Source organism: Pseudonaja textilis, chromosome 9, assembly GCF_049901715.1.
Source record: "Pseudonaja textilis isolate UNSWEBS1 chromosome 9, rPseTex1.2, whole genome shotgun sequence".
Taxonomy (NCBI): Eukaryota; Metazoa; Chordata; class Lepidosauria; order Squamata; family Elapidae; genus Pseudonaja; species Pseudonaja textilis.
The window spans coordinates 21496610-21517924 of NC_141998.1; the positions used below are offsets into that span (position 1 = coordinate 21496610).

The 21315-nt window shown below is 44.2% G+C and overlaps 1 protein-coding gene across 1 annotated transcript in view; it reads right to left on the reverse strand.

The window, feature by feature from the left end:
* Positions 1–20463, reverse strand: part of LOC113441897 (opioid-binding protein/cell adhesion molecule homolog) — a 766143-nt gene extending 745680 nt beyond the window's left edge. The window contains exon 1 of the mRNA XM_087939115.1: positions 20333–20463. Coding sequence (XP_087795241.1) covers positions 20333–20393 — 61 coding nt within the window. The 5' untranslated portion in view covers positions 20394–20463. The remainder of the gene's footprint in view (positions 1–20332) is intronic.
* Between the last annotated feature and the right edge of the window lie 852 nt (positions 20464–21315).

Genomic DNA, 21315 nt, shown 5'->3' on the forward strand with positions numbered 1-21315 from the left:
TGGAAAAGTTAACAGCGTTCCATGTGCCTTTGGCATTTAGTCATGCCAGCCACAGGACCACAGAGATGTCTTCAGACGGCGCTGGCTCTTCAGCTTTGTAATGGAGATGAGCAGAGCGGAAATGACTAGCAGGTATGTGCAAGGGGAACCTTATCTTTATCTTTCTACAGCTGCAATTACCTTATAACTAACTAAAGGTAGTGAACATACCTAATGCTCCTTTCTCCTCCTATTTGACCCACAACAACAATCCTTTGAGGTGGGTTGGGCTGGGAGTAAGGGACTGGCCCAAGATCATTCAGCTAGCTTTTATGTCTAAGACTAGAACTCACAGCCTCCTGGCTTATTAGTCCGAAGTCACCCAGTTGGGTTCCATGCCTAAGGTGGAACCAGAACTCACCATCTCCTTGTTTTTAGCCAACACCTTAACCATGACACCAAAATAGCCAGCCAGGAAAAATGAATGAAAATATTGAGAATTGTTTTCTAGAAGACCATCCATTCGTATTTTAAAACAGGAATCTACAAACGTCCAGGCCAAGGGATATGCTTGAGTTTTGAGGGGCTTGCTGGCAAAACACAACCCATTTGTGCATCGTTCCCAGCATCCACACTTGCAAAGCCCTTGGATTAAAGCCTGAACAAACAGATGGAGCTGGATCATATCATCCTGGTAGAGACGAACAAAACTCCCTTGAATAAAACATGCACCTTCCAGCAAGCCTGTCATTAGAAAAAAGTAAAAATTTCCCCACAGTCCACCCAATGAGCCTCATAGTGTTATTCTAGGTAGACCTCAATTGCAACCCTGATGGCTGCAACGTTTGTGGGTTTTGCTTGCTCTCCATTTATGTTCCAGGATCCTGAAATCTGCACATCTCTTTCCCCAAATCCATTCTGGTTCATCTGTAGTTAAACCAACGATCATCTTTTCAATCAAATTTGTGATTGTGAGAGGGATTGTGAAGTCTGAATGGATAATCATTTAAATATGAGGCAGCAGTGTGCTGTAGCTACCGCAAAAGCCAACACAGTCCTAGGCTGCATCAACAGAGGGATGGAATCAAGATCACGTGAAGTGTTAATACCATTTTATAATGCCTTGGTAAGGCCACACTTGGAATCCTGCATCCAGTTTCGGTCGTCACGATGTAAAAGAGATGTTGAGACTCTAGAAAGAGTGCAGAGAAGAGCAACAAAGATGATTAGGGGATTGGAGGCTAAAATGTATAAAGAACGGTTGCAGGAATTGGGTGTGTCTACTCTGATGAAAAGAAGGACTGGGGCGACATGATAACAGTGTTCCAATATCTCAGGAGCTGCCCCAAAGAAGCGGGAGTCAAGCTATTCTGCAAAGCACACGAGGGCAGGACAAGGAGCAATGGGTGGAAACTAATCAAAGAGAGAAGCAACTTAGAACTAAGGAAAAAATTTCCTGACAGTTAGAACAATTAATCAGTGGAACAACTTGCCTCCTGAAGTTGTGAATTCTCCATCACTGAAGGTTTTTAAGAAGAGATTGGATAACCATTTGTCTGAAGTGGTGTAGGGTTTCCTGCCCAAGCAGGGGGTTGGACTAGAAGACCTCCAAGGTCCCATCCAACTCTTCTATTCTATTCTATTCTATTCTATTCTATTCTATTCTATTCTATTCTATTCTAAATTTCTTGTGGAAGGTATTAGCCATTTCCCATCCCCGCCCTGCTCCGAGGCTGCTTGCTATCTGGCATTGCCTTTCTGCCAAGACGAAAGAAAAATGCTTTTATTCCTGAAAAAAGCCAGCTGAATTGTATCTAGATATTGTGCTGGAAGGTGTTTTATCAGTGTAGAATGCTGGCTGTGAGCTGATAGGACACAGAAGGCCAGGTGGGTGTATGAAAAGAAACAGATAGAAAAATGCTACAAGGGAAGGGGAAAAAAAGGACCCTTTGACAGGTTTTGCTCCCCACCCACCCACCCCCCAGCTATCAAAGCGTCTTTGGCTTCAGGGTCCTGACATCTGATTAATTATATCAAGTTCACTCATTCAACAGGGTGCCTCGCTGACAGTTCTAGCTTTTTATCCTCAAAATATGTTACTGATGAGGTAAGCCCTCGAAGGATGGGGATGCACTGCCTACAAAATGACATTGCCTCGTTCTGAAGAACAAGAAGGCAACAGGGGCAGGGCTGGGCTTACAAAAATTTTAGCAACGGGTTCTCCGCCTGGTTGCTGGGTGGGCGTGGCCATGGTGGGCGTGGCCTTGTTGGCCTCCTGCACCACGGCAGGTGGGGGGGGGTTCACCCTTCCCTGGCTCCCGAGGCTTTCCTCAAGGGCCGGAAATGGGGCCGTTTCCGGCCTTCTGGAACATCCGGGAGGCCTGTTTTTCACCCTCCTCAAGCCTCAATATGGGCCCTGTACTTACCTGGGATCCAAAATGGGCGGCTTGGGGATTCCTGGGAGGGGTGGGGCGGGTGGGCAAGGCTAGCCAGGGGTGGGATTTTCCAGTTTGCTGAATCAGCCATAAAGCAGCCATAAGATCCTCGCCTGAACCAGGGAATGGATGCTTCTTAATCTTATTATTACCCTCATCATTTCCTACTAAGCTCTCGGACAGGCTTTGCTGGTCAGGCAATGCTACAAGGAGCTGAATTCAGATTCACTGAAGAACCGAGTTACTGACTTAGCAACTCCAGTGATCCACTTAACAACTGTGGCGAGGCAAGTCATAAAATGGGGCAGAACTCACTTAACAACTGTCTCATTTAGCGATAGTAATTTAGGGCTCTATTGGGGTCATTAGACGAGGACCACCTCTATGGATATTCATTGTTTTAACATTTTAACATTTTGTGTGTGGGGTGTGTGTGTGTTGTGTTTTTATGATTGTAAGCTGCCTAAAAGTCTCTTCTAGATGAGATAGGTGGCATGTAAGATAGATGGATGGATGGATGGATGGATGGATGGATGGATGGATGGATGGACAGACGGATGGACAGACAGATGGACAGATGGATGATAGATAGATATAGATAGATAGATAGATAGATAGATAGATAGATAGATAGATAGATAGATAGATAGATAGATAGATAGATAGATAGACAGACAGACAGACAGACACCCATAGAATGGAAGCACCCAGAATCTGAATCAACCTTCCCCATGAGATGAGGCTAGGTGGACTATATCCCATTGTGAGTGGTAAAATCTTAAAGTTTTAAGGCACCAAATCCATTTTTTTTAATCAGTAGTGGAATATAGTTTAAGACTTGTGAACTTCAACTTCCAGAATTATATTATGCGTTGCTTACTTGCAGACGTTTCATTATCCAAATAGATAACATCCTCAGTGTCAGTGGGTGTGGGCTTTGCTGCCTGTTTATATCTAGTAGCTTGCCAGTTTCATTTTTTTTTACACTTAGGAAACCACATATTCACTGACTCATAATGGGCTATTTGTTTGAGCACAGCATGATTTATGAAAACACAGTCCCTGGGTTTTCTAAACACAACAATTTGAATTTTGTAAATGATGGGTTGCATCACTCATTTAGAAGAAAAAAAAGATCTTGGTGCATGACTAACTTTCAGTTTGCATACAGGAAGTGAGAAATGTGTTAAAATGCATATCGAACAAACCTCTAAGCCTGGTATGCAGCCAACAGACAATCCCAGTTACCAAGAATCAGTAGGTCACCATCTGGAGATTCCTGCAGCTGTATCAAAATCACTTCAACAACTGAACCATGACTAAACAGACCTGATATCACTTTCAAACTTTTAATATGTCGTGTTATCATGCTGCCCCCATTCCTCCTGCACAAGCCAGCTTTGTCAATCCTGAAATCACAGCTCAGACAAGCTTTGAAAATTTGCCATTTTGCCCATTTAAATTCTTGATTCCGATGGTGAGGGCATCAAGAGGAAAGTTCCCCCAACTGGGTCTACACTTTTTCGGTCATGAGGCGGACATTGATCTCTAGCAGTCTAGAGACAGAAGCTGGCCATAAGGCATGGGAGAAGCTGGCTACTCCGATCCAGGACAAAGCTTCTCAGATCTGGAAGGGAGTTTGAAATCGTGCTCAAACATCAACTTCCTGCTCTCCATATTGAGAGAACAAATATTTGCTTCTCGGTGTGCTTATTATTTCTGATCAATGTTTCTAATACAACTTTCCCCAGGGTCACACGAGGAGTATTGTTGTAGTGAAGTGATTCCACAAGACAAGGTGGAGAAGAAAGCTGGGGGAGGAAGCGGGGTGAGGAGGGGGAAACAATGGGAAAATAGGACAGAACAGAATAACAGAGTTGGAAGAGACCTTGGAGGTCTTCTAGTCCAGCCCCCCCATGCGCAGGCAGGAAGCTCAATGCCATTTCAGACAAATTGTTGTCCAATCTCTTCTTAAAGACCTCCAGTATTGGGGCATCCCAAAAGGAAGCCATTTCACGGATTAATTGTTCTTCCCTGTCAAGAAGTTTCTCCTTCCACCCTTCTGAGGTGGATAAAATGAGGATCCAGATTGTCGGGGGAAATATGCTGACTCTGTAAACCGCTTAGAGAGGGTTGTAAAAACACCATGAAGTGGGATATAAGTCTAAGTGCTATTGCTAATTCCAGGTTGCTTCTTCTCCTTTGATTCGCTTCCATCCATTGCTTTGCTTCTTCTCCTGCCTTCACGTGCTCTGGAGAATACAGATACAGTCTAAAGATTAACAATCTAGTCCAATCCCCACCACCAACCAAGCAGGTTCTCTTCTTGAAAGCCTCCAGTGATGAAGCTCCCACAGCTTCTGATGGGAACTTCTGTTCCCTGGGTTGATTGTTCTCATGGTCCGAAAATGTCTCCTTGTTTCTAGGTTGAATCTCTCCATCAATTTCCATCCGTGATTCCTCGTATGGTTTTCAAGTGTTTTGGGAAGTAGCTTGAACAACTCCTCCCTCTTCTCTGTGGCAGCTCCTCAGATGTTGGAACAAAAATAGCATGACTCCCTCTCCTTTGTGGCAACCCACCAAGAACAGCCAAGCCACGAATCTACCATAGGTTTCCTCCTAAGCCAACTACCGATTTTTGTTAGCCACACAACCCTTTGCATAAAGCGGGGGCGGAGGCAGGGGGTGGTGGTGAAAACTCTGTCTCGAAAAGCTTTTGCAAGTTTCTTATTTATGACAAAGCAGATATGAAAGCGTGAAGCTTTCCCACCCTTCCTTTCCCTCCTGTCAAATATTATAATCATCTCCTTTCCTGTTGTACAATCAAAGGCTGGCCTATATTCACTGGAGCTCCTGCCATACGCTACATGCATAGCAACAAGTGAGAGAAACAAAAGACCAAAGTAAACAGCCAGAGGAGGAGACAGAAATGGCTGGCAAGTGGACATTGGGAGAATGTTTCAAGGCAGTTGTGTATGTGTGTGTGTGTGTGTGTGTCTGTTTGTGTGTCGGTGTCTGTGTGGAAACTAACCCCCTTCTTCTTCTTTGCCACTCACCCCGTTTCTGCTCCAGCGGCTTTCTTGAACACCTCATCTAAAACGTTCTTTTTATATCTCTCTTGGCAAAAAAAAAATAAAAAAAATACTACTACCCAGATGCACGTACAAATCAAAGGAAATTTGCTCTGGCAATTTTCCGAGTAGAAATATCTCTCTCTCTTTCTCTCTCTCTCTCTCTCTGCCTGTATTCAGCTACCACTGAGGTTACAAACAGAGCCAACCCTGATTTTTTACTTGATAAGAAATATTTCATTTAGATTTTTTATATATATTTTTTTTAAATTTAGCTGTGCAGCCGTGATTCTGCTTTCAATGAAGGATCTTGGCCTGCCTTTGTCATTGTTTGCTACTACAGTTCATTCCTCTTGCTGGTGTAGATTTGCGGCAGATTTTACATGGGATGCATCTAATTCAAATTAGCCATGACAAACTTAAACTCTTAGGTCTTGCAAAAAAAGATCGTGGGCATCTAATTTTCCTCTTGTTTGCTTTTACCCTAGATCAGCTGTAGTTGTAGAATTGCAGATCAGTAAATATCTGTTTAATTACACACTCCTATTAGCGTGTTAATACAATCCAGTTGATTGCAAATCTTACCCCCAAAATTGGAAATGTTTGTAGTTGTTTATATTCCCTGTTATTCCCAATACAAGAAATTCCTTTATAAATCTTCCTACCATTTAGGAATCTGTCAAAGGAAAACTGTCCAGGAATATTTTTTGCATGATGCCAGTTTCCCAGTATATTACTTTTAATCAGTTAATTCATGATAAAATTGCAACTAGTATTGTTTGTACAAGCCTTCAGTAAAATATCTCTTCTTCAGATAGATTACTAAATGATTTGTGTTGTTGTGTTTATTTGAAACGAGCTAGGTTTTATTTGGTGTTAGCATTTGTTGCTGCTGAGATCCAAAGGGAGTGGAATGTCAAAATCCATTCAAAATGGAAAGCAGAGATAGCCAATATACTAGCTGGTTATCGGCAACTTCAAGATGGCCACCAAGTCAGAACTTGCTATATCAATTGCACTGTTCCTTCTGCATAGACTAACCTTGGCTGATCTCAAAAGGTTGATCAATGTCAAATCTGAATAATCTTTAGAGTAATCCTTGGAAGGAAGGCTATCAGGAGCTACCCCTAGCTGGTCTAGGAGAGAGAACCATCCCAGAAGATACTAGTGGGAACAGTGGTGGGATTAAAAAAAAATACTACTGGTTCTGTGGGCATTGCTTGGTGGGCGTAGCATGGCTTGGTGGCTATGGCAGGGTAAGGATACTGAAAATTCCATTCCCTCCCCGCTCCACTAACCTGCTTTCCAGCTCTGTTCCCCTGTGCAAGGCAACAAAAGAAGACCCAGCTGATTAGCTGGGACTCGGGAGGCAGAGAATAGATGGGAGCAGGGCCAATCAGAGGTGGGATTGGCCAGTTCTCCGAACTACTCAAAATTTCCACTACCGGTTCTCCAGAACTGGTCAGAACCTGCTGAAGACCACCTCTGAATGGAAAGCCATACTGCAGCCAAGAAAACTACTACATGACTGTATCCATAAAGACCTCCCCTCCATTTGAGCTCAGCTCTTCTTGACAGTATAAAACAAAATGCTGGTGACTTATTGAATATTAAAATTCCATGTTCTCCTTTTCAGCAATGCAATCTGCTCACCATTTTTTGTTGCTCGATGGAACTGTACGTAAGCAAGCAACTGAAAATGAAATCTTCATGCCGATTCTTTCTTTATATTTGTATATTAGAAGGTACCAGGACTCCACCATGAGCTCACAAAAGCTTCTTTTTCACATGTGAGCATAAAAGACTTTAGAATAAAAGCATTAAGTATATAGCAGAATAAATTCAACATCCCCCTGACATCTACCATATGCATGAACATGACATATTAATTATATTAGTCACCTAAATATTTAAAGTGGCTTGTTCAGCCCACAGTCTATTTCTGCAAGTTGTCAATTCATGCAAGTTTTCTGAAGTGCGGGAAAGTTTCTTCCTACTTTCCCATCCCCCGCTTGGAAAACAAACTCAGAAGCTGAAGACAGTTTTATAGGAGTCCAGGTTCCCCTATAAGGAAGCAATTGGGTCAACAGTAGCTTTTCTACGCTTATAGGCAAGACTTGAACAGAAGAGTTGGCTGCCCGTTTTTTCAGCAGTAGAAATTGCCAGGTTTGAGTGGTGTCAGGATTCAGGTCTCAGAGTCGGCTAGCTGACAGGATTCCGGCAGTTACCCCAATTAAATCATGAGTCTCAGGCCAAACTTCCAAAACTTCAAAAGGATTTATTGGGAGTTAACATGTCTGGCGCTGCCTGGGTGTAGCCGACTGAAACACATAATTTATTGTCTCCCTTGACCCTGGTTTTCCCCCACCCCTCTGGTTGTATCATAATTCATATTCTCCAATGAGGCACATCTATAGCCAAGAGTCATCAATCATGTTCTCCAGTTAGACATTTGCATGGCAGAAACTTCAGTCACTTACTTACTATCTTTGAAAAACCATTTATGGAATGCACTTTCGATTCCCAAGCTTCTGCAGTGCTGTTTCAAAACCCGTTTCTGTTGGCAACTCTAAAAAGACCACAGAAATATTTTATGAGTCGACAGGTGGGATTCAGCCAGTATGGACCAGTTCGGGCAATCTGGTAGTTTCAGCAATTAGTTGGTCCCATCCACCTGTCCCTGCCCTAGTCTGTCCTATATTTCTTTGTTTTTCAGCCGCATCTCAACTGTTTTACTCACCGATGTTGCAGCAGAAGGTAAATTTTAGCTGAAAATGGGTGGTTTCCAAATGCTGTGTACGCAGGCAAAGCACGCTCACCAAACCGGGTTGTTTACACCAGTGGAATCCCACCACCACTGCCCAAGAATGTCTGTGCTATTGACAAGAGAGTGGGCTTCACATCCACTAAATGTTTAGAAAGACATGGAAAAACCCTTGAAGTCTGTCTTATCTGTGGTGCAAACATTGAAGAGAATCTTTGTAGCTCAGGTTGAATTGTGGGGTTCTTGGTGCTCTTTGAGATTGGTGGTTTTCTTGCAGGCATTTCATTACCCATCTGGGTAGCATCATCAGTACTAGAAGGGAAAGGGGTTTACTCTGAATACAAGCAAATACCACTCCCTTCTAGCACTGATAATGCAGCCCAGTTGGGTAATGAAATGTCTGCAAGAAAATAACCAAACTCAGAGGCCACTAAGGGACTCCACATGGTACAAATAGGTATATATGCATGGATTGTGCACCTCATCAGACACGGTGATGTTCTGATATGCAGCAGTGGATGACAATAATGGTGTCTCTATGGAACATGAGCAGGGATGAATATAATTTTGCCTTATTAACTATCAAACTAGTGTAAGAAAAAAGAACTGATAACCTTGACAGTGGTGGATTTCCAAAACGTGCCCTAGAGGTAGCTAAAGTGGAATTGGCTTTTCATTTAATGGCACATTGCTCCTTTATCCTAAACGAAGACACACAACCTGGGGTGAGTCAGAGCTTCATGTATATCAAATACAGGGTGTCGTCTTAGTTCACATTAAAACTCTGACCCTAACATTAATATAGATACCTTATGTAGCAGTGTTACTATTTAAACGGTGACTATAGCATCCAGCAAGGCCTTGTTTTCAATTTATAGCATATCTACCTTTAAAGAGCATATAGCAAATGATAGAAGTGCATCTGTCAATGAAAAGAGATAACATTGTGCTAGCTGGGTGAATAGTCCAATGTGTTATAAATGTTGTTATATAGGAGGTAATGATGCACTGAGAGAGAGAGAGAGGGAGAGGGAAGGGGGAGCGAGAGGGAGGGAGAGGGAGGGAGGGAGAGAGGGAGGGGGAAAGAGAGGGAGGGAGGAAGAGAGGGAGAGAGGGGGAGGGAGAGGGAGAAGGAGGAAGAGAGGGAGAGGGGGTAGGGAGAGGGAGAGAGGGAGGGGAAGATGGAGGGGAAGAGAGAGGAAGGGAGGAAGAAAGGGAGGGAGAGAGAGGGGAGAGAGGGAGAGGGAGGGAGAGAGAGGAAGAGAGGGAGAGGGGGAGGAAGAGAGGGAGGGAGAGGGAGGGGGAGAAAGCGGGAGCAGGAGAGAGAGGGAGGGGGAGGGAGGAAGAGGGAGGGGGGAAGGATCTATAATAAGTTAATTAATCACCATGCTCAGAACATTTGTAATCATCTAAAAACAACTCGTAAGCACAGTGAATGGGCTCACTTGTATAATATGTGACGCCAGTCAGAAGTTTTCAAATAAGGCAAATTAACCATTATAAGGGTGCAAGAGTTACCAGTACTCTGTTTTTAAGTGATGGTAGCTCCATCATTATCCAAGCATGTAGGAAAGAAATGACTTTATTCAATAGCGATAGTAGTAGATTTAGACTTATATACCACTTCACAGTGCTTCACAGTCCTCCCTAAGGGTCAGCCTTTTGCCCCCAATGATCTGGGCCCTCATTTTACCAACCTTGAAAGGATCGAATGCTGAGTCAACCTTGAGCCAGTCAGGATTGAACTGCTGGCTGTGGGCAGAGTTTGTCTGCAATACAGCAATCTAACTACTGTGCCACCACCAGGGCTTTTCCTAAATCTCACTAACTTCTGGAAATAAACAACCAAGCTCTGAGAGCATCGAGGACAACAAATCTAAACAGTGCTGCCCATCAAGGAAGAGGAGGACACTGTATGACTTTCTAAGCTTCATTGACTTCTTTGATCATCTTTGGTCCCTGATAAGGGGTGGTGAGAGCTACAATCCAACATCATCTGAAGATCTAAATGTTGCTCAGACCAGTATGTAAAGATGGAGAGCAGTAATGAGACGTATCCTCTTCTTTTTTTGCTATCATCGCTAGCATTTGTGGGAGACAAAATGTGATGAGTAGGGTTCATGATGGCCCCATCTCTTTTCATCTGACCTTATCCCTGTGGATTTGTCAGCCTCTCAATCAAACCTGCTGGATCATCACAGATACACTGGAAGGGGAAAATAGAATAAACCCCAAAGGAGATTCCCACGGGTATCATACTTATTTGTGAGCCCAGGAGAAAAAAAAACTCTCATGAAGAAATCCACCTAGACTTAACAAGGTTTCTGCTAGAGGAACCTGATGATCTACAAGCACAGTTGGAGCACCACAACCATGGGCAATCACCATAGCCCAGACTTTCTAATTTAGTTTATTGAGCTGTGGTACACAGAGATCTATGGTTGTCCATGGTTTCATGAGTTGGTAGAAGCAGGAAATCTGTCCTTCCAGGAAATGTGTTCCTATTCCTTCATGCCACCAATATTCCTACTATATGAATGGCAAAACATCCAATTGAACTCTACGCATATCCATTCCGGTGCATTTCTTCAGGGTGGAAAGAGAAAACAATATTTATCAAAGGATTGGGATGGGGTGGGATTCTACCGGTTCAGACTGGTTCTATAGAACTGGTTTTTATGATTCTGCGCAGTTTGGAGAAGTGGCAAATCGTGCCCCTGGCTGGCCTTGCCCATCTCCACCTGCCCCTCCCCTCCCGGTCAGTCCTTATCGTGCCTGCGCAACATCGCGCACATGCCCAACATCGCCGACTGCATTCTTCTCCGCCCAGTCACCTAAGGTATTTCTTTTTTTCCCCTCCCAATGATCAGCTGTTTCTATAATCAGCTGCCCTGGGATTCTCCTCCCTTACTTACTGCTTCGCTCGGGAGGCTTTCCTGAGGCCCAGGAATGCCAAAAATCCACCCCCTCCACTTTTTGTCTTCCTGGCCCTCAGGGAAGCTTCCTGGGAGCAAAAACGCTGCCCAGGAGGTTCCCCTGAGGCCCAGAAGGCCCCAAAATTGAGCACAGGGGGGGCTGGAGGTCCCCCCCCAGGCTCCATTTTTTTCCTTCCTGGTCCTCAGGGAAGCCTTCTGGGAGCAAAAACGCCCCCCCTCCTGGAGGCATCCCTGAGGACCAGAAGGCCCCAAAAATGGGGAGGGGGGTGTTTGCTGCAAAAAAGCCACACCCACCCAATCACATGGCCACACCCACCTTGCCACACCCACCTAGCCACACCCACCTAGCCATGCCCACAGAACCGGTTGTTACAAAATTTGAATCCCACCCCGGATCTTTACCCAGAACTGCTAAGGGATAAGGAAGAATTTTATTTTCTTAAGGGGAAAGGTGACAAGCAATGGAACCCAAGAGGCTTGCCATACCCAGAATAATGGTTGCAAAGCAGGAGGCAGAAAACAGAGTTGAAGATCAGCCTTAGCATCTTCAAAGGGTGGCACAAACCACTAATTAATCCCAGAGAGGCGGGGGAAGCATTGTAGCAAAGCTGTGGGCTACAATTGTCACGGTGCCAATCAAAAAAATGCTGCCACAGTGACAGCTGAGAGTGTTTGCTTTTTCAGTTTCCTGAGCTCACAAGTCCCCAAACCACTAAGAGGAAGCAGAAGTCTTCTTGAAAAGGCATAAGCCAAATTCTCCCAGGACCTGGATTTGACCTATAAAAGGTACCATCACTAGGGTCTTCCTAGGTACTTCAGAGAACTCCTCTGTCTCCCCGGTGCATCATCAAACCTGCTATAATCACCTAAAGTCAAGGTTCTACAGCATCTTTCCAGACGTGTTGGGACCACAACTCCCAGTTATTGGCCATACTGATCGGGAACGGTGGGAGTTGTGGTCTCATCACATCTGGAAATTAGCAGGCTGGAAAAGATACTTATTAAGTCAAGAAAAGCTCACAGATGGAGTGGGATACAGATTTTCATGTGCCTACTCAGTATTAAGGCTCTCTCTGGCTCTAAGGAACAGCCTGAAGAAGGCGTGAGAATTCCAGTGGCATGGGAAGGGATGAGGGAGATAGCTTTCTTGGGTGGAAGGGGCTTCTCAGATCACACCAAGTATGGATGTGAGGCAGGAGGAAAGTCCACGGAAGTCTCCATTCCCACTTGACAGAATAAGTGAGGCTGTCAACTCCATCTGTACCTATAAAAGGAGAATATTGGTAGCTCAGGGTTGAAATGAATGGTCCTTGGTGCTCTCTGAGCTTGGCTGTTTTCTTGCAGGTGTTTCATGACCCAAACCAGGTAACATCATCAGTGCTAGGGTAATGAAACATCTGCAAGAAAACAACCACACTCAGCGACTACTAAGGAACCCACAGTCTTCCTCCTCCTCTCCCCCTCCTCTTCCTCTTCCCTCCTCCTAGCACTGATGATGTTACCTAGTTTGGGTAATGAAACATTTGCAAGAAAGCAACCAAGCTCAGAGAGCGCCAAGGACATCCCCATCTGTATCTTCTGTTTAAATGGAAAAGCAGCTTGGGTCTGGTTATAGCCTCTGCAAAGCAAATAGTTTTGCTGATTTAATTCTTTCTTCTCCCAGATGTGATTTCCAAGTTTGGGGGAGTTCATATTAGCCCCATTTGGCTGTTCATCTCAGTTTCCCCTTTTATGACAACTAGGTCAGAGAGTCATTATAATGTGGAGGTGAAGGTATGTTATTAGGAAGAAGGAGTCTCAAGTACAAGGTCAAAAGTTAACCTGGTGACTTCAGACTCATCTTGGAACTCCTTTCCTACCTATATCACAGAGCTGTTGTCATGAATGAAAGCAAACAAAAGAAAATGAGTGTGTTACATATATGCCGTCTTGAAAGCTTGGAGGAAAGACAGAATATAAATCTAATGAATAAATAATATATACTATGACTGACTCTGTGGAAATGGAAAACACAGAATCAGTACTAAGTCCTTCTTGGCAGAGCTAGCAACAAGGTATTATGAAGACTATTCCAATTCAGGTGTATTACTTTTAAAATTCAGTTGTCCACAGTAACTAGTTGGAGACAGCTAGTAAGGTGTAAAGCATTTTTCAAGAAAGATACCACAAACAGGGCCTTTACTAGTGAGGATAAAGATTAGCACCAGTGTAAATTTTATGACTGAGAAGCACCGACTAGAATCATGCATCGTTCCAATCATCATTGTACGTTGCCCGATGTGTGAAAATAGTTGTTATGGATTGTTTCATAATCTTTTAGAACAAAACCCTGTTTTCTGTGAAACATGAAGTCAGAAACCTTGTCTGATCATGCTCTTGGGAGAAAGTTGACATCAGGTTCTTGAAGTTCCTCAACATTGCTTGGAGCAGTTCTCCACACTAAGCCCTGAGAAGGAGTGTGTCAGCATTCCAACTAACCAACTCCAAACCAATGAACTCCAAGATGGGCATTTTCTCAAAGTTCCATTTTATTAGAGTTGTCATATTGGCACATCTGGGAAAACCCAAATCTGAGAGTTCCAGGTTTTCCATCCCACACACACCCAAAAATCAAAAATCCCCCCCCCCTGCACCCACCAGTCCATCACATGATCCAAGCAAATGTCATCCCAACTGGAGACCTTCCTCCAAACACTCCTCTCCAGGTGCAGGGTGACTTGGCCTTGACTTTCTGTGAAAGAATGTTGTTGAGTTTAAACTTCTGCCTCTCTATGCAATTCCCCCTCCTCAATTCCCAGACACTAAATGAGGCAGCCTCGAAGCTTCCAAGTAAAATATGGCTCCCAAGGCTGACAGAGTCTTTTTGCTGGTGAGATCAGTCTATCAACCTCATCGGCCCAAATGTGGGATGAAGCATATTACTTCTGCTTTCGCCTTTCAGCCTCAATCCAGGAGCCTTCGCAGGCAGTCACTTTCATGACAAACTTTTTGTATTAAATTTAAATTTACCGATGAAGAAATAAAGGGCGACTAGTATATCTATTTCAAGCTATTTAATTCTTATCAATCTTCTGGGATTTGAACCTGGTCTACTTTATATTAGACAAATGTATTAACCTCTAGCACATAGGTGCTCCTCACTTTGTTGGCTATACTGGGGAGGGGTAGGTTTTTCTCCAGTAAGACTGGTCTATCAGGGCAACCTGATCTCCCCAGGTTCGAATCCCAGAAGAGTATGGCTAGCTGATGAGAGCTAAACAGCTTGAAGTAGATCTATTCTAGTCTCCCATTATTTCTTTGTCGGCAAATTTAAATTTAAGCCCTGAGAGGCCATACATTTTTTGCACCGTAGTGCCATTTACTTATTGGTCGAGAAAGTTACTGCATCTTAATAAATCTGTTGGTCCAAGAGATTCTATAAGATTGTTTTTCCTAGAACTTTTCTGTATAGGACTCCGTGCATCAGGCTTTATAGCAACTCCAGGTTTCTGTGATGTCATGAGGTCAGCTGTGTTTGGGAGTTAAGTCAATATTTCTGGCTCAACTGCACTTATGATTAAAATGCAATAAAAATCAGAGGGTTTGTTGAAGTAGGGCAGCTCCCTGAAGTTTGACCCTATTCTCCGTTTGCTGGTTTCTAAACTTCGGAACTTTCACTAGGAAAGATTTTGCCCACAAAATGTGGCCAAAAATGACAAGATGGCAGCTATGGTTGAAGACCCACCATCGTTGAGAAGCCTCTGTGGTGCAGTGGTTACAGTGCAGTACTGCACTTCTTGCAGAATGGTACTGAACAGCTGTACCTTCTAGAACACAACCTACAACCTATTCTCGATAATTGTCACTTAATACATTCATTTCCAGGTCTCGTTTGAGGACCCAGGTTGTTTGGGGGCTATAGGCTGACTCTGCAAACCACTTAGAGAAGGCTGTAAAGCACTGTGAAGTGGTATATAAGTCTTAAGTACTACTGCTATTGTTTGAGTGGTTCTTTGAAGAGGGAAAACTGCTAAATTACTAGACAGATTTTCTGTAGAAAAGCCATCCCACCACAAATAAAGATTATTCTCTCTACTCTAACCATGGTATTCTATGGTTGTAGCATTTGATATGCCAGCTATTAGCATCTTTCTACCTTTCACTGGCATTGCTTTTGTAATTTTGTGGCACTTTTTTTCTGGATTTATCTGTACAGCTGGGAATCTGTTGCTGATTATAGTGGCATAAAAATAAAACCAATCAATCAATTATAAAAATAAAGTAAAAGACATGCCAAATGGGCTGGCACAATCTTTTCTCTCCAAAGGATGCTTTGTTGCTTTTTGTTTGGTCTGTACCTGAAAGCTTTTCATCAATACCTTGTAGAAAGAATAATTAATCCCACTCCTTTACCTTTACAGCAATAGTGGTATAATCTAATAAACATTCTCCTATATGATTTTGCTGAATGTCAGACTGGCATTTAAAAAAGAGGGTTTTTTTGAGCTGAGTATCAACACCCAAGATCTATGGGAAGATATGGGACTGGCATATGACCTTCTTATTTCTATCTCTACTCCATCAGAATTTACTTTGCAAGCTGAGTAAGGGTCTTTTTACCTTGCTGTTACTTGTGCCTACGTTAACTCCAATGCTGTGCATCTGTGTAGCAGAACATCATGCTATTATTATGCCAGAAGCAGATACAAAGCTGAAAGGTGATTATTTTTTTTCTCAAGATGACTCATGAAACAAAACAAAACAAGCACTGCAAAGGTAGATCTTACATAGGAAGTATTAGGAATCAAGTTGGCAAGAGGAAAAATGGTTTCCTGACATCTGTCTGAGTATCACATGGCTGTACAGAAGAGTAGTACACCAACAACATAACTCAAATTAGACCCAACTGAATAGACTCTTATTTTGAGTAGTGATGTGGTGGGGTAGAGTTTGCTTTGAGGAACTATGTCATGTAGGAGAAGGAGTAGCAGAACCTGGGGTGAAATTAAAAGAGGGATCATCAGCCTGGAATCCCTATGTAGTCACAAGCAAACAAAATCCAATCTCTGTTGAATCCCATTACTTATCTAACCCCAAGCTGGTGTTAATTGTTAGTTGAGAAGATTCCTGCAGCAATAAATCAGTTTAATTGGACCTTCATTTGTGGACCTGGTCTTTTCTGCCAAACATGACCATAGATAACATATCCATAAATAATATCCACCATCCATTAATGCTGCTTGAACTCTTCATTGTTCTGGAACCAGGAAATGGATGGCTGAAAAATAGGAGTAAAACAATAAACCTAATTCCACCTGCATATTCCGCTTCATATTTGGCCAAAAATATACATTAGAAGACTTTAAACACATTGCATGACACATGGCTTGGTTGCTCAAGTTCACCAGTATAAACCTTGGAGTCTTCAGCCAAGAAGGACCAAGTAACCAATGGTGGCAAAGAAAACCATGAAGCAACCCAAGGTTTGGTCCTTGTTTTATATTTCCCTGAGTGTCCCACTTGGTAGGACTTCCTTGGTACAGGGTGTCACATTTGGGGGAGATCACTGCAACACCCTCTGTTTATAAATAAGGAAGTCAGAATTCACCAAAATGTATCAGTTAGAGCACTAGGTAACTCTATGTTCCTTGAAGCCACTTCCCTATTGACAGCTAGATTGCTACAGATGTTGTCATCTCATATCCTGAACCAACCATATCATATTTTTTTTTCCAAATAGAAGAACTTGACAACAACATGCCTATCTTGACAGGGTTTATCTCGCTAACATACGGTACTGGAGGGATACAACAAGAAAAGTAGTTGCACGCAAGTAATTTCCAGGGAATTATAAGGATTTATTCTCAGCTGTTCAGATTTTTGCCTTGTTCTCATGGCTTTGCCGTTTCACACATGCTTCCTTCCCTCTCCTGCCATCAGACACAGATTTTGTCTGGAAAATTTCCTGGCTGTAGCCATCCCTTTCCCTGAACGATTGGTCAAGATTTAAGTTCCAATTTCTCCTGGGGAAAGAATCCCGCCTGCCTTCACAAACCTGCAGTGCAAGATGCTTTCGGTGATCGGAGGTTCCATTATTACATCAACCTTTCAGGTTTTTAGAATCTGCTTAAGGAAATTATCAGAGAGAAAAAAACGAGGTTCTTTTGAAAGGACGAGGGGCATTATAAACATCACCCAAACAGTGAAGAAAGATAATTAATAACCAACGGATGACAAGGGGAGGTAAAGGCCAGAAAGAATGCCGTTAAGGTTAACAATACTTTGTGATGGAATTTTCTACCTGAAATGTCAGATTCCCTTCATTCTTTTTTTTTTTTTAATAAAAAAAAAATCTATTTGCTTTTTATTTCCTTCACCTCCACCAACCCTCCAGATGTGACTCAAGAGAGAAAAAAAAAGAAGGAAAGATCGATGACTGGATATCCTACAGGAATTTCACAACCCAAAGAAGTCTTTTTCTCCAATCTGGCACTTTCCAAGATCTTGAATATATCGGGACCTGCAGTTTCAGTACAATATGTGAATTTAGAGAACATAGATCTATCACACCTAGATGGCACCAGGGAGAAGAAGAAGTGACAGGTTCTCTGGAAGGATACCTTCTCCTAAATTGGCCCTAGGTAAGAGTTAGCTCTCTTAATAATGTCACTTTCCTAATAACTCAGTTTCAGATTAGAAGTTTGCATTGACAAGAACGTTCCATTGGTAAGCTTGCATCTATTCCAAAGGTATCAGTAATACAGTGATTCTGACAAACAGCCCTGTAGAGTAGACTACTAATTTAAGATCACCTCCCCTTTACAGAACCCATGGCGGAAACAAGATTTAAACCAGCAGATTTCCAAGTCAGAGCTTGTAAACACATTGATACAACAAATACCAGGGGAATATTCTCTTCACTATGGTCAACACGCAAATTAAAAACAGTTCAACTTTAAGCTCCAAGCTGCATAACTACACATAGGTGATCCATGAAATGATATGTGATCCTGGGCAGAAAACACAGAACTGAAAAAGTGATTCCCAACTATTTCATTTATTCCATATTCTTTTCCAGAATCCTAAAGACAGCAGTTGCATTTTCTTCACCCAGGGATACCAAACCCCTCCTTCTAAATAATTATAGTTTAAAATTGGGGTGGGCAGGGAGGAGGAAAACAGAGTTTCCAAATTCTCCTAAAATACAATTTCTCAAATGCTCTTGGATGGCTACAGAATTTCATTTACTTCCAAGACCTAAACCTTGCAGTATTGTGTGTGTGTGTTTTGAACAAGGATCACTCTGGTTTGGGAAAATAGCTTGTGATCAAGACTTCAAGAGGGGAATAAGTTATAAACCATATTCTATCCTGCAAGAATTGAGTTTTTTTCATCTTAGCTGGTTGAAAAATGAGAAGAACCCCTTTACACCAAGCAAAGTTCCTTATTTTCCCACCATCTCTCCATTGGATCTTAAGTGCTGAGCAAGATTTTTTCTCCAATGGTAGACATGATGACTTAGAATATAAAACATATGCCTGTCTCACTCTTGGTTGTTGTTGTTATTGTTGTTGTTGTTGTTTTTGTTTGTTTGTTTGTTTTGTTTTCCCTTCCTGCAATCTTCCTGCCTGTGGGATCTCAACCTACAGAGAAAGTTCCTCTTTTTTTCCCCCCGTTTTTGCTCTAATCTGCTTTTACACGATCGTCCTCTCCTCCTTACACACTAGTAGAAACCATAACACATGCAGACGACTCCTTTCGTATGGTCCAAACTCCGTGTCATGCGTTGCTTCAAGAGCCACAAACATTGAGGTCCACTTTGGCCCCGAGAGATGTCCATATGGCGGTGAGACAGCTGAGAACGGGTTTACGCTTCTGTCTCCAAAAATGCAAGGGATGTTGAGTTTGAGGTAAAAGAAAACAGGGGAAAGGACTAGCTCGATGTCTCAAGTTCCAAAGTCCTGGACAGACCTCCCTTCAAAAAAGCCCCTAGTACAACAACAACAACAAAAAAAAAACCAAATGCAAATCTTTCCTTCAGTTCAACCTTTTGGCTCACGACCACCGTGTCCCCCCCCCCCACACACACACACTCCGGCCATCACCCCCCCACCCACTCATTTTATATTGGGACAGATGTATCCACGTTCATTCAGCTCTGCACACTGCCTGCCTGTCTGTGGAAACTCTTAAAGACGGCCAGTGAGAGACGAGTTAACAATATACCGATTCAGAGCCGATTTTGCAGCTCCCCAGAAAAAGAAAGCGGGGTGGGGGAAGGAACCGAGGAAAGGGGAACCGTTTTAAGGGTAAGGGAAACTCAAGACACCCTAGTCTGGATCTGGAGACCGCAGCCTCCGAATCCCAGACAGGCTTCAACCCTCCGTCCATCCATGCTGGGCCAGTTTAGGAGGTTCTTCTACTGCTCTCATCGCTGCATCAAAGCCAAGTGGATAAATATTGGGGGCAAGAGAAGGAAATAGGAAAGTGGGGGGAGGAGGTCTGAACTTAGAGAAGAGGCTGGGGGGAAACAGGGGGAGAAGGGAAAGAGAGAGCAAGGGCGGGATGGGGAGGGACTTCTCCCCCCCCGCCGCCCCACAAATCCTCTCTTTGCACACCCACACCTCCAAGTGTGTGACTGGAAAGCATAAATCCAAGAAGAAGCACCTTCTCTTCTGGGGCTTTTACCTAGGAGCAGCTGGGGCTGTCCAAAGCCACCGGGGCGGTGGGGGGCTGGGGGGCGGCGGGATGGTCCTTCATCTCTCTCTCACACACACACACACACACGCACACACACACCCGCTCCTCAAAAGCAGAACCTCTGCAGAAGAAAGCAGCTGTCTTGAAACCCGTGGCCGGGCCGCCAGAACTGGTCTCATCTCTTTGCGGGGGGGGGATGCCTTCCCACCCGCCCCCCCCCACCCACACACACAGCACCACCACCCCGTCTCCCCAATTTAGTTGTCACCGCGCACACATCTGGGCGAGAGCCTCCACAGTCTTCCTCAGACCCTTCCGCGAGCCCGAACGCGTTTCCTTACGCACCCCTCCTGGCTGGAATCGGGGGTGGGTTTTGGTGGGGGTGGGTTTTGGTTTTTTTTTTTTTTGCCCATCCCCTCGAGAGGTCCGGGGTGGAGGCTCCCCCCCCCCCCGCTCTGCGTGACATACCTGGAAGGAAGAGCAGGGCAGTGGTGGCCGTGAAGACGATCCAGCAGATAGGCTGATACATCTTTGGGGAGTGGGGGGGCAGGGGGGGAGGGTGCCGAGCTGCCGTTGTCTGGAGCTGCCGGGCTGGCTGCTTTCCTCCGTGCTGAATTCTGAGTAGGTTTAAATCCAAGGTTTGCAGAGGGAGGGAGGGAGGGAGGGAGGGAGAGGGAGCGAGTTAGTGAGCTAGAAGGAGCGAAAGAGAGGGGATGGGGCGCAGGCAATGCCTCCGCTTTTTTCCTCCTCCCCCCCCCCTCCCGACTCTCTTCCCCCTCTCCCTCTCTTTTCCACCCTGCACAGAACACACACGAGCTGGAGAAACCTCGCCAGGCTGGGTGCAAGGGGAGCCGAGTAGACCTCCTACCAGGCATTCATTGGTCCCCCGGTCTCCTGAGTGACACCCTAGTTGTTGGAAGGGTTTGGACCCCACTGAAAGTTCAACTCAAGGCGGCCAACGGCTCCTTCGGTGGCTTCTCCGGGCGCTCTTGTCCCTCTTGCCAAAATCCACTTCCACCCCCAAGCAGAGCTTCTCAAAGAAGGGACAGAAGGAGAGGAGAGGGAGACCAGGTCTCTGGCAGGATGGGGAATGAGGAGAGAAGAAAGGGAGGGAGGAAGGAAGGGAAGAAGGGAAAAAAGAAGGGAGGAAGGGAGGAAGGAAAAAGGAAGGAAGGAAGGAAGGAAGGAAGGAAGGAAGGAAGGAAGGAAGGAAGGAAGGAAGGAAGGAAGGAAAAGGGAAGGAAGCAGGGAGGGAAGGAGGAAGGAGGAGGAAGGAGGGAGGAAGGAGGAAGGAAGGAAGGAAGGAAGGAAGGAAGGAAGGAAGGGGAAGGGAAAGGGAAGGAAGGAAGGAAGGAAGGAAGGAAGGAAGGAAGGAAAGGGAAGGAAGCAGGGAGGGAAGGAAGGAAGGAAGGAAGGAAGGAAGGAAGGAAGGAAGGAAGGAAGGAAGGAAG